Source organism: Carassius auratus, chromosome 22 (assembly GCF_003368295.1).
Source record: "Carassius auratus strain Wakin chromosome 22, ASM336829v1, whole genome shotgun sequence".
Lineage (NCBI taxonomy): Eukaryota > Metazoa > Chordata > Actinopteri > Cypriniformes > Cyprinidae > Carassius > Carassius auratus.
The window spans coordinates 30,534,688-30,545,714 of NC_039264.1; the positions used below are offsets into that span (position 1 = coordinate 30,534,688).

The following is an 11,027-nucleotide window of genomic DNA, read 5'->3' on the forward strand; positions in this document are numbered from 1 at the left end:
TATGATTCACCTCGCAGACCTAGAAAAATTAAAAAAAGGTAAGATTATTTCACAGAGTGTGGAAAAATATTCACTATTGGTTCCTGCTTGAGACTCAAGGTACATACAGGGATGGAAATTATTTTATTTATCTCTTCACAACTTGTCTATGGTTTGGTGTTAATTTAGTAAATAATTAATCAACTTGACATTGTTTCAAAGCCATATGTCATAAATGAACTCACTGCTTTCTTCTTGTGTATCTTCTGTTTGCAGATTCTAGACTGGTTTGTTCAGATTTGTCTGGCACTGCAGTATATTCATAAAAACAATGTGCTTCACAGAGACATAAGACCAGAGGTAGATATTGACAAATCTTAATAGATAATTTACCACCACATGTACTTTATGACTTACCAGTTCTCTGCATTTATTGTAGAATGTTTTTCTGACTGAAAATGGCTACATCAATCTAGGAGATTTTGGATGCTCAAAGATGTTGGAAAGGTAAAAACAGTATGATGTATCCAAATGAAATATTCTTGCCAAAAGCCAACAATCGAGGAAAAGTGAGAAGCACAGAAGCCTCTCTTATTTCTAAAACATTACACAGTTTCTCTATTTCTCTGAATAAACACAGGTCAGCAGTGGCGTGCACAGGGTGAGGTGGGGGGGGGGGGGGCTGGTCTGGGGGGGTGTCTCGGTACGGCCAAGCAGCAACCTCCCGCTCTCTCTCGTGAAGCCAACAAGGAAGTGACTTAAACTGTAAATCATCGACTGGTCGCTTGAGGCTGGCTGCAAAAGGGAGTCAATCCCATAGACTCCCCATGTTAAAATGCCCATACGCTAATTTTGACCTTCATGACAACTGTGAGGGGGTTGAATTTTTTATAACTCATTTGTATAAATTATATTAAGCCTTAAGGTTCTGCATAATTAAGGGAGTGGCCACTTGAGTGACAGGTGGATTGCCGCTGCTGAACTGCCATCAAGCTAGGTGGGCGTGGCTTCAGCAACCAGCTCCCGCCTTTTTGCCCATTTTAAATCCAAGAAAGTCGTGAAGTGACTTGCTGCCAAGATGGCGACGGCCAGCTCTGCACACTTTAAGCCACAGCCACCACTGTATAAACTCTGGCCAGCCCTGTGGCCACCCCTAGGATGATTTGCAGTGGGTACTATTCATTTACATGTAGAATGTGAAATCACAATAGTTTAAGAAGTGAACAATAAAAATACAAATGCAGACCTTCTGCAGCCACTAAAAAGATTCCAGATTGCCGCCACAAGAGTAGCTGCTCGTCCCCCTCGCACTTCCCAGTCCAAACAAAACACAGGGTGCGCGCCGACATCACGTGATGGTCTAGACTAGTTCACATACGCATTATAGTGCGTTCTTTAACTGGAAATTATGAATTATCGCATTTTCCAAGATATGGGGCCGAACATTTGTAGATTTATATAATTTTATAGTCACTATCCTACAAAGAGTTACATTCTGCATCATAACAAATGTGATATTGATTTTGTAGAACAGTTTAATAAATAAAAAGTTTCTATAAAGAGATGTACGTTTTAGACAACATACTCCCTGTTTTTGCTGTGTTTCTTAAAAACAAAATCATTCCAAACACAGCCACTGTTTTGCGTCTCTAAACAACATGATAGTGTTTTGTTCCTGAATTAATCAACCATTTACTGATTCAGATTAATCGCGATGACTCATATATGAACAGTGAATCGCTGCCACCTACTGGCAGTTTTAATTTCACATTTAAGGTACCTTTTTTATAATTTCAAACATCAATATTTCAATATTTTATTTTTACAAACATTATTTATTCATTTGTAAAGTATTTGTAAGTATTCAATGTCCCACAGAGCTGTATTAAACAGTGTGTAAAAAAATCTAAACGGCACTTCAGATACAGCTTCTGTTTTCTTTGCATTGCAAAGATCAATTCTGTTGATACTTTTTGCATTTGCTTCGTAACAGTCCAAATGCAAGTTTTTGACCTAAAAGATGGTTCACACTTTTAGAAAAATGTGTGTAAAGGTAAAAAAAAATAAAATAAAAAAAAATAAAATAAAAATTCAGGAGTCAGCTGTCAGAACAATTAGACTCTCAGCAAAATATTTTTTTGTATCATTATGGATACATTTTCCAGAAATCACAGAGATATAATTTTGCAGTGGAAACGCAAAACGAGCTGTGTCATGACGTACTGGGCTGTGCTAAGCCAAATCGAGTCATACCCTGAGGTGGAAAAGGGCCATAAAGTGCCCTTTAGGTCCGGTCTATGTGCCCCTAGACTGCTATCTAGTGAGAGTCCACCGATATATCAACAGTCATAATTACATATATTAAACCATGATAATGTCACATGAACCCTGCTTTTTCTGTAAATCTAATTTACTATATTTAAAAGTAATGGTTTATAATTATAAATTACGGTTTTTTTTTTTTTTTTTTTTTTTTTTTTTAGGTTGAAGACTGAAAGTGACATTTTTGTTAGGAAAAAATATGTTGGTGCATCCCTTTTTTTTATAATTTTTAATAGGGTAAATTGATTTTTCTTTTTCAGAGCTGATGCATATGCAGAAACAGCTGTGGGTGCAATGAACTATATCAGTCCAGAAGCTTTTCAGAGCAAACAATATAATTCCAGAAGGTACATTGAGTGCACTTTACATTCTCATTTGCATGATGGGTCAATTATCAAAGTTATTATAACCAAAGTAAACTTACCAGATTATTTGTCTAATACAGTGTTCTTCACTTCATCAATTAACTACAGTACAGCTGTTTTTATTTTTTATTTATTATTATTTTATTTTATTTTTTTATCCATTTCTTTGTAGTGACATTTGTTCATTGGGATGGGTACTCCACGATCTCTGCATGCTGGATGTATGGGTGGGTGTTTTTGCTTTTCCTTATCGTAAAATAAATGTTATATATAAAAATCAAATTACATTACAGATAAGTTGGTTTTTGCAACCGAAAGCAGTTGAAGGATGACATGAATACTTCAGTTGTCTGATTCTGATAATATTATTCTAAGTAGTGGTCTTTCTTTTGTAAGAAATTCCAGTGTAAGAAGTTTTTTTTCCTTCTTTTTTTCGTGCACTCGTTCACCAGCAGAACAGTCAGTCAGATGGCCCATTTGACTGACAAGCTCTGAAGCTGATTTAGGACCAGTGGCGGCTCTTGTGTTTTAATATAGATGAGGCAGACTAATTGTAATGGTCTGGGGATCCCTGCTGATCATTATTATTATTATTATTATTATTATTATTATTATTATTATTATTATTATTATTATTATTATTTACTTAACCACTATAAAATGACTTTTTGTTTGCTTTTAGTTAGAAAAAAAAAATGACATACAGCAAGATAATATAATTTCACTTAGCTACCTGTCCTATCACTTAAAGCAAACATATATCCCTTCTTAAAAGCCTGTGTTAAAAGAGAGTAGCCTGTTGTTCTATTTAATTAAGCTGACTACTGTAGCCTATATTCAGCTTAGACGTGATTTCTATATATACTGTTTTAATGGCAGCTTGGTAAATCTGCTGGCAATCAAATATCCAATATCGCTACTCACCATAAGTACATTAGTTACAAAAGTGTGAGATGTTCAAACTAATAACATGTAATTTATGTCTTTATGATGAATGGTTAATATACCAGAAGGAAGGCTAGCCTCCCCTACGATATGGAGGGATTATTGGGTCAGATTATAAACTAAAAATCTAAAACTAAAAGTCTTAAACCAAAACTAAAAATCTAAATTTGAAACTTAAAGTCCAAGTCGACAATTTATTTGGTATTTAGGATTGGGCATTTTGTATTTAGGATTAGGCATTTTTTTATTTAGGGTTGGGCATTTGGTCATTTAGCCATTTAGGATTTAGGATTGGGCATTTGGTATTAAGGATTGGGCATTTATTCATTTAGCCATTTAGGATTGAGGATTGGGGATTTGGGGATTTAGGATTGGGGATTTGGGAATTTAGGATTGGGCATTTAGGAGGCGTGGCCCAAATACTGGAGGCTGGGTTTTAAATGGCTGGTGCGCAGAGGCACCTTATGGACAGCAGAGGGAGCTCCCAGTGCTAAGGAGCACACTGTAATGAAACCAAACTGAGCGAGTGAGCGGCTTGAGCGAGGACTGTGTGATAACTTCAACTTAATGACAGCTTTGTAACATTTGTGGCCTCAAACACAAAGTCACCAGTGAAAGCAGTGCTATCGGTCTGACGACGAGAAAGCAGACAGTGCAGCAGGTAAGATGCTAACATTAGCTAATCTTTAGTAGGGTATTATTGTATTGGGACATGCTGTATTGTTTTTTAAACTGCGGTTAACCCCTCTGACATTAGTAGATACACTCCTTTCACATTGCCACTAGACGGTCTTGTTTGTTTTTTGTTTTATTTTGCTATATAGCCTATATATATATATATATATATATATATATATATATATATATATATATATATATATATATATATATATTATAAAGATTGTGAGAGAAAAGAAATTAGGCTTGTTCGAATTGAACTGGTGCTGCACTCTGCAAGACCGATCGGTTTATGACATCAAAGTACTGCAAGAGTGATTCAAAAGCATAAGGAGTATATATATATATATATATATATATATATATATATATATATATATATATATATATATATATATATATATATATAATATACTCACCTAAAGAATTATTAGGAACACCTGTTCAATTTCTCATTAATGCAATTATCTAATCAACCAATCACATGGCAGTTGCTCCAATGCATTTAGGTGTGTGGTCCTGGTCAAGTCAATCTCCTGAACTCCAAACTGAATGCTAGAATAGGAAAGAAAGGTGATTTAAGCAATTTTGAGGGTGACATGGTTGTTGGTACCAGACTGGCCTGTCTGAGTATTTCACAATCTGCTCAGTTACTGGGATTTTCATGCACAACCATTTCTAGGGTTTACAAAGAATTGTGTGAAAATGCCTTGTCTTGTCTTGGTCATGCCTCACAAGACCATCAAGTGGCAATGTAAAAGGAGTGTATCAACTAATGTCAGAGGGGTTAACCGCAGTTTTAAAAACAAAACAGCATGTCCCAGTATAATACCCTAATAAAGCATGTTAGAAATATCAGCTTATGCTAGCAGCTTACCTGCTGCTTTCTCGTCATCAGACCGATAGCACTGCTTTCACTGGTGACTTGTGGCCACAAATGTTACAAAGCTGTCATTAAAGGGGGGGTGAAATGCTATTTCATGCATACTGAGTTTTTTTACACTGTTAAAGAGTTGGATTCCCATGCTAAACATGGACAAAGTTTCAAAAATTAAGTTGTACGTTTGAAGGAGTATTTCTGTTCCAAAAATACTCCTTCCGGTTTGTCACAAGTTTCGGAAAGTTTTTTTCGAGTATGGGTCTGTGTGACGTTAGATGGAGCGGAATTTCCTTATATGGGTGCTAAGGGCGCGTCAGCCGGAAGAGCGCGCGCTCCCGTATAGCAGAGCAGAGAGAGGCTGTGCACAGACATTCACTGATCAGAGCGAGAGCGTCGTGAAATGTCACATAAGGAGTGTGTTTTTGGTTGCCAGGGCAAGACAACCCTGCACAGATTACCAAAAGAGAAACAGAATTAAGGGACCAGTGGATGGAGTTTATTTTTACAGAGCATCAACGGAGTTGTGCAAGTGTTTGTGTTTGTTCCCTGCATTTCGAAGATGCTTGTTTTACAAACAAGGCCCAGGTTGACGCTGGATTTGCACATCGTTTATTTCTTAAGGATAATGCAGTCCCAACGAAAAAGGGTCACGATCGTGTGTTGGAACCGCAGGCGGTGAGTAAAACTGCTTCAAATATCTCTGTGTTGTTAACTTAGCTATCGGCGCGTAAGCACATCAAGTAAACAACATGCGATGTTGTTATCAAACTGCACTTTCCACATGTACAGCTTAAAAAAAAAAAAAAAAAAGACGACAAAGTGGAACTTAGTCATTTTCCAAAACCGCTAAGCAAATATATACAGTTTCAGTACATACCACATAGAGAAGCCTTTGCTGATGCTGCTCTTTTTAAATTTCAGCCTCTGGATCTGTGTCACAGCTTCCAGACTCGCTCAACACAAAATCCTACTCGCGCTCGTGATTCTTTAGCTCCGCCCACACGTCACGCCTCTAGGCGCTCGTGTTTTTCCGGGAAAAATCGGTACAGACTATCTTTCTCTTATGAATATAATAAAACTAAAGACTTTTTGGAGTTATGAAGGATGCAGTACTACTCTATATGTACTCAAGATTAACAGGATATTGAGTGAAAACGAACATTTCACCCCCCCCTTTAAGTTGAAGTTATCACACAGTCCTCGCTCAAGCCGCTCACTCGCTCAGTTTGGTTTCATTACAGTGTGCTCCTTAGCACTGGGAGCTCCCTCTGCTGTCCATAAGGTGCCTCTGCGCACCAGCCATTTCAAACCCAGCCTCCAGTATTTGGGCCACGCCTCCTAATTTGAATACACTCCTCAATCCTCAATCTTCAAATGCCCAATCCTTAATCCCCAAATCCCCAATCCTCAATCCTAAATGGCAAAATGATTTAATAATAATAATAATAATAATTTCAACAGACCACATGGCCATCCAAAGCGCTTTACAATTTGCCTCACATTCACCCATTCACGCACTCATTCACACACCGACTGCGGTGTCAGCCATTCAGGGCACCATCCAGCTCGTTGGGAGCAGTTGGGGTTAGGTGTCTTGCTCAAGGACACCTCGACACTTGGTCAGGGATTGAACCACCAACCTTCCGGTTTGTAGACAACTTACATGAACCACTGAGCCACTGCCGGCCCATAATGAGCCCAAGTAAACCGAAGGCTTGCAGTCATCGCCAATGACGCCATTATGTTGAGTGCAAAAGAACCGGTGAACTGTTTTCTTCAACCGGTTTATTGAATCAAACTGTCAGAAAGAACAACTGATGCAACTGGTTCTTGACTCGAGAACAAGTAAATCTTTCGTTCGTTATCTGGCTCGGCTCGGTGTTCATCTTCAGTTCTCTCTTCACAGCAGTTCAGTCAGTGTACTGTTTGAGTAATGAATTACTCCGGGATATTGGTTTGTTTGAACTCGAGGGAGTGTCAGCCACATTAAACAAGTTAACAGCTTAAGTCATTTGTGGATTAATGCGTATTGGAGATGCAAACCGTTTAAAATTATTCAGTTTGATTTGGTGAACTGTTTCAAAAAGATCTGGTGACAGCGAATGATTTGTTCGCGAACCGGATATGACAAACTGCTTTGATTTGAACTCTCTCTCACACAGACCCGGAAGAGAAGACGATGCTGAATAAAGTCGTAGTTTTTGCTATTTTTGGACCAAAATTTATTTTCGATGCTTCAAAATATTCTAACTGACCCTCTGATGTCACATGGACTACTTTGATGATGTTTTTCTTACCTTTCTGGAAATGGACATTATACTGTACACACAGCTTCAATGGAGGGACTGAGAGCTCTCGGACTAAATCTAAAATATCTTAAACTGTGTTCTGAAAATAAATGGAGGTCTTACTGGTTTGGAACGACATAAGGGTGAGTTATTAATGACATTATTTTCATTTTTGGGTGAACTATCCCTTTAAGAATTTTAGTTTTAGACTTTTAGTTTATAATCTGACCCAATAATCCCTCCATACTACGAGGTTTCTTTTCTCAATACTCCTCAGCACTGATAGTGAACACTGTAAGAGTGATGCTGATGTGAGAGTGAAGCTGATTTCTTTTTCTACCAGCTGAGGTACGAGAGCTCAGCTCTCACTCTGCATCCCCCTCCCCTTCTCTATCACCTAGCGGTTGTAATTACATCAGCAGATTCCGCACATTTGCGATAGAAAAGCAGCCTTTTCCAACTACAGTAACATGTTTTGGTATTACTTCTGTGAAATTACAAACAAAAATACACATTCTGAGACATGAACTGAAATTAATTGTTAATTTTATTAACATTAAATCGTCCTCCTCCCATTTTTACCTCAAAATATTGTGGAAGCTGTGCCTCCCTCGATGAGCCACCACTGACGAGGAACAACTTCAGCCAACATTGCAATTTAAGGGCGTAGAATTGGGGGGATGCCAGGGATATGTCCCTACCAATATCCAGCTACCAAACTGTCCCTACCAAAATATTTGATCAAACAATTAAATATATGTATGTTTTTGTAATTTCTGACTCATCTGGAATGTCATAACATTGATATATTACATAATAAGTTAAAGTAAACACGTTACAAACCCATATTTAATACATTGGCGGAATAAGACATAGTCGCACACCGGAGGAGAAATGCAGCCGCATTTAGAACAACTCACAGGTATAGCACCCAGTTCAAGACAGTAGTCCACAACAGATCATGTAAAATGAGCAAAGATGCATCGATGAGTATGACCAGACAGAGCAAAAGGAAAGAGACAGTGCAGTCTTTACCTATTATTATCTCTCTCTATAAATACAAAGGTTGTGCTGAAAGATACACAACTCTTTAGTCTAGAATAATTTGGGACAAATATGTGATTTTATGGAAAACCATGTGAGTGGAATGTTGTTCAGCTGAATTTACAAAACAAACTGTTAGCTGAAATATCCACAAAAAAAAAAAAAGAAAGAAAGAAAAAAAGTGTGTGCAGTTTATCTGTCAATCAGGTGTATGTGAAAGTGCTGTTCGTATAGCAACAACAGAGTATTCATTTAGAATCATCCTGGATCCAATTAGATTAATGTAAAAATAAAGTGATACGTGGTTAAGACAACCAGCACTCTAATGCTGCTGTAATGTTACTGGTTCAAATAATAAACAATAAAAATTGTGTAATTTTTGTCTGTTAAATGTAAAATTAAAAACTCTGTTTATGAATAATGTGGGGCTTGGGTTTATGTATTCATCAGTGTCAAAAGCAAACCCATGCCCTTGACTAGATTTAAAAAAAACATCTGTAAATAAATTGTTTATTACCTAATGTATTAGCTAATATCAACACACTAAACCTTGCTTTCTCAGTGAGTAAGATCTTGAGGCTTACCAGATTTTTATTTATTTCTTTATTTTCCTCCAAAGTCAAATAGGATAAAGCGTTTATGTGCACATGCTAACTGCATGGATGGAACCCTGCCTCACATCTCAGAGAGATACTCATGGGAACTTCAGGAATTAATCAGACAAATGCTCAGCTGTGACCCTAAAGACAGACCATCAGCGGATGAGATTCTAGAAAAAACCATTCCTGGAAGATGCAGTAAAGAGAAACAAGAGCGTTCCAGAAGCACTTGAACAAAGATTTACTGAGTCCATCCGTGCCTTTGATGAGGCCTACAACACGCATTATAAAGAATTTGAGATCTTAGTTAGTGAGTGGGGTGAAACAGCAGATTTACTAGAGAAAGCACATTATAATGCCACAGCAGCAAGTCTGTCAGGGGCTGTGATTGGAGCAGCTGGAGGAATAACTGCATTAGTTGGAGCAATATTAGCACCTTTCACTTTGGGAGCATCTCTGATTGTTTCAGCTGTAGGTGCTGGAGTCAGTGCTGCAGGTGGTGTAACCGGTGCTGGCGCCAACATTGCAGATACAGTAGAACAAAAAAAACTACATGAGAAACTTGAACAATTGAAGGCTTCCATTGAAAATGGAAAAGAACTGATTCGCTGTTCACTTGACTTGAGAAGGTTAACAGAAAAAATGTTTAAGTTCCGTGATTTTGCCAGTACCTCAACTTCTGATAATGTGAGATTGTCATGGGAGATAGGAAAAGGTACAACAGTGTCTGTCACAGGACTAATGAGTCTTGGTGTGTTGGGAAATTTTATCAGAATTGCTGTTCAGTCTGCCAAAGTCGGACGAGCAGCAGCAGCAGTATCAGGTGCGTTGGGTGGACTCTTAGTTATTGTTGATGCTATCTTCATAGCGAAAGATGCCAAAGAGATTCACCAGATGAGAAAGCAGTGGAAAACAGATGATCCAGAAAAGGTCTCATCCAGTGTACTCAAGGCTATTGCTGAGATAAGGAAAGAACACAAAAACCTTCTCAATGTTTTAGAGGAAATTAAAAAAAACACGTGTGATTTTGGAAGAAAAGAGAGAGAGAGAGAGAAATATGTACAGAAGTGACAGAGACCAGATATAAATATAGCATCAGTCAGACTTACACAACATCCTGCAGATTTCTCATTGAGTTCAGGTGACAGGTGATAAAGAAAAAGGGCTTCGCAGAAAATCATTTCAATGTGTAAGACGTACTGAGACAAACAATTGGTGTGTATGAGGCCTGGATATTATGTATGTGTGTATGATCTATATTGTACATATCTACTGCCTTTTATTTTTTATTTTTTTTACTAATTACATAGTGCAGTTGATAATATCTTCAGGGTTTTGTTCTCGATTAATAACTATTAAAATATTAATATATTAGAATTATGTTTTTAGTGTTTTCTGGGTGAATATTTGATCTGACTTACACCAGAATCTGAAAAATTCAAAAGAATACTTTCTCATAAACACAGAAACTAATTTTTTTTGAAGGATTGAAGGATTCTTCTTAACAAACTGCGTGTTGCTCCAAGACAGCAACCATACATTTGTGTTGTTTTACTTTTTTATTTTCATTTATTCTTCATGTATTATCATTTAAACATTGTATTACTCCATTTAATCATGACCTATAATAATGCTTTTGAAACTTTTTATATAATCATTTCATTCATTATATCATTTACAAATGTATGTGATGTTTATTTTTATATATTTTTTCCATTGTTGTTTAGTCTTATGACTGTGTGATTTTTAAAGGCCATTTGACTTCATAAGAGAGATCAGACAGTGTCTACATTTCAAGGTTTTTTAATGTCACAGGATATTGTTGTGAAGCAGTCATTTTCCATTGCTATGGCTTGTGGTATAATAACATTTGTTGATTTGTGTTCATCAGATGAAGTCTGAGCTTTGAAATGTACACAACTAAAAT

The 11,027-nt window shown here is 37.1% G+C and overlaps 1 protein-coding gene across 1 annotated transcript; it reads left to right on the plus strand.

Moving 5' to 3' along the window:
• Positions 1–289: 289 nt before the first annotated feature.
• On the plus strand, positions 290–9,344 carry LOC113040352 (serine/threonine-protein kinase Nek2-like). Its single transcript, XM_026198711.1, has 5 exons — positions 290–339; positions 419–486; positions 2,562–2,648; positions 2,839–2,893; positions 9,121–9,344. The coding sequence occupies exons 2-5, from the start codon at positions 476–478 to the stop codon at positions 9,331–9,333; spliced, it is 366 nt and encodes a 121-aa protein (XP_026054496.1). The 5' UTR covers positions 290–339; positions 419–475; the 3' UTR covers positions 9,334–9,344.
• Positions 9,345–11,027: the final 1,683 nt, after the last annotated feature.

Excerpts from the sequence above, each read along its gene's own strand:
- LOC113040352 (XM_026198711.1), top strand. Across the intron at positions 2,649-2,838 it reads AAACAATATAATTCCAGAAG|TGACATTTGTTCATTGGGAT; the intron begins GTACATTGAGTG and ends ATTTCTTTGTAG. Across the intron at positions 2,894-9,120 it reads TCTGCATGCTGGATGTATGG|TCAAATAGGATAAAGCGTTT; the intron begins GTGGGTGTTTTT and ends TTTCCTCCAAAG.